This window comes from Macaca nemestrina, chromosome 17 (genome assembly GCF_043159975.1).
Source record: "Macaca nemestrina isolate mMacNem1 chromosome 17, mMacNem.hap1, whole genome shotgun sequence".
NCBI lineage: Eukaryota > Metazoa > Chordata > Mammalia > Primates > Cercopithecidae > Macaca > Macaca nemestrina.
The window spans coordinates 3,474,198-3,476,710 of record NC_092141.1 but is presented as its reverse complement, the minus strand read 5'-3'; the positions used below and the strand labels follow the sequence as shown (position 1 = coordinate 3,476,710).

The 2,513-nt window shown below is 47.2% G+C and overlaps 1 protein-coding gene across 1 annotated transcript; it reads right to left on the bottom strand.

Moving 5' to 3' along the window:
- Positions 1-841: 841 nt before the first annotated feature.
- Positions 842-2,182, bottom strand: LOC105471839 (olfactory receptor 1D2). Its single transcript, XM_011724593.2, has one exon. It carries the CDS (start codon positions 2,085-2,087, stop codon positions 1,125-1,127), a length of 963 nt encoding a protein of 320 aa, XP_011722895.2. The 5' UTR covers positions 2,088-2,182; the 3' UTR covers positions 842-1,124.
- Between the last annotated feature and the right edge of the window lie 331 nt (positions 2,183-2,513).

Here is a 2,513-nt window from a genome sequence, read left to right as displayed (position 1 = left end):
ACAAAGCTTCCACAGCATGCAAGGAGACCTGAGAAGGTTGCTGCTGCTGACTGGGGGAGTGGCCAGCTTTTATTCCCTTATTTGTGCCTGCCCATGTTTCATTTCTATCCTATCAGAATGCCCTTTTTTCAATCCTCCCTGTGATTGGCTACTTTTAGGATCCTGCTGATTGGTGCATTTTACAGAGCACTGATTGGCGCATTTTACAGAGTGCTACTTGGTGCATTTTAAAATCCCTTTGCTAGCTACAAATCACTGATTGGTGCGTTTTACAATCCCCTTGCTAGCTACAGAGTGCTGATTGGTGCATTTTACAATCCTATTGCTAGACAGAAAAGTTCTCTGAGTCCCCACTGGACCCAGGAAATCCAGCCGACTTCACCTCTCACCAGCACTTTGGGAGGCTGAGGCAGGTGGATCACCTGAGGTCCCAAGTTCGAGACCGGCCTGGCCAACATGGAGAAACCGTGTCTCTACTAAAAGTACAAAAATTATGACTGGGCCCGGTGGCTTACGTTTGCAATCCCAGTACTCTCGGAGGCCAAGGTGGGTGGATCACGAGGTTAGGAGATCGAGACTGTCCTGGTCAGCATGGTGAAACCCCGTCTCTACTAAAATACAAAAAATATTAGCTTGGCGTGGTGGCGGATGCCTGTAGTCCCAGCTACTCGGGAGGCTGAGGCAGGAGAATTGCTTGAGCCCAGGAGGAGGAGGCTGTAGTGAGCTGAGATCGTGCCACTGCACTCCAGCCTGGGCAACAGAGGCAGATTCTGTCTCAAAAAAAAAAAAAAAGGAAAGAAAGAAAAAAAGAAAGAAAAAAGCTTCAGTCCCAGCATTTAGTTTCTCTTGTGGTTTCAAGCTTGGTTCATCCGAGCACGCTCAGATCACATGACCTAAGGACCCATGGCCACTGAAAAACAACTCACAACCTTGTTACATAGAAGTTGAAACAGATGGGTCTGGTGCAGCTGCAGTTGGGTTCGACAGAGGGGTCTTTGCTTCACCACAAAGCCATAAACTCATTGTGAGCTGGACCTACGTTCTGATCACTCCTATCTCCCCAATAGGCCTTGCTCACAGTGGAGGAAGTTTTCCGTCTCCACTTCAATGCCCAAAATTACCCCTCATGTCAACTTCCAGAAGGCTTTTCCTTGGAGAAGTCTTCCCAGAGCCCCATGCATGTCCTTGTTCCTCAGGCTGTAGATGAAGGGGTTCATCATGGGTGTCACCACCGCATACATCACTGTGGCTACTGAGTCCTTCATGGAGTAGGTTTGGAGGGGCTGCAGGTATACCATACCCAGAGTCCCATAGAAAAGGGAGACCACAGCCAAATGGGAGGCACAGGTGGAGAAGGCTTTGTACTTCCCAGTGGCTGAGGGTATTCGGAGGATGGCTCTGACAATGCGGGCGTAGGACGTGATCATGAAACCTAAGGGGATGAGGAAGATGAAGCAGCCCGTGGCAACCAATACTGTGTGGTTGACGTGGATGTTGGAACATGCCAGCCGCAGCAGGACGTACATCTCACAGAAGAGGTAGTGGATCTTTCGGGACCCACAGAAGGTCACCCTGGTCATGAGGAGGGTATGGATGAGGCCATAGAGGACAGAGAACACCCAACACAAGGAGAGGAGCAAGATACAGAGTCCAGGGCTCATGGCTGTGACATAGTGGAGAGGGTGGCAGATGGCCACATAGCGGTCATACGCCATCACGGCCAGAATGAGGTTGTCCAGGGCCACCAAGGAGACTAGGAAGTAGAGCTGCGTCAGACACCCTGCATAGGCGATGGCTTTGTTCTGGGACTGGAGGTTCACCAGCATCTTGGGGATTGTGTTGGTGACAAAGAAGAGGTCAGTGAAGGAGAGGTTGACCAGGAAGAAGTACATGGGGGTGTGCAGGCGAGAATCAGAGCTGATGGCCAGGATGATGAGCGCATTTCCCACCACCGTGACCAGGTACATGGACAGGAACATCCAAAACAGGATCCGCTGCTGCTCAGGACTCTCTGACATCCCCAGGAGAAGGAACTCTGAACCTTTACTCTGGTTGCCTCCATCCATTTCCCCAACTCTCTGCAACATTAACACCAACAGATGTTTACAAGTTGCCCTCAATTGTAGAATGACATGAAGGTAAGCAAAATCGACTATTTTCTTAGCATTAAAAATATCTTAGACTAAATTTTATAACCTGTTTAGATAGGCAACAAAGTCATAACAGGCACAAAAACAGAACGTGGAAAATCTCTGTGCAACTTAATTATTCCAGCAACTTCTAATCTGGCATACTCAATATTACAGGAATAATATCTATGACTTATTTTAAATCCTATCATCTTACTATACTCTTGAAATGTTTAAAGATGAGTATGTTATGTTATGACATTGTATAGGTTTTAAGTGATTTTAAAACATGTATACATTATAAGTGATAGATATTGTACAACTAGACAAAGGGGAACATATTGGAAAGGAGAGGGAAAAGTTATTATTTGCTTACATGGTAGT

What these genes read in the sequence shown, in the direction of transcription:
- LOC105471839 (XM_011724593.2), bottom strand. Translation starts at nt 2,087, where the DNA reads ATGTTGCAGAGAGTTGGGGAAATGGATGGAGGCAACCAGAGTAAAGGT.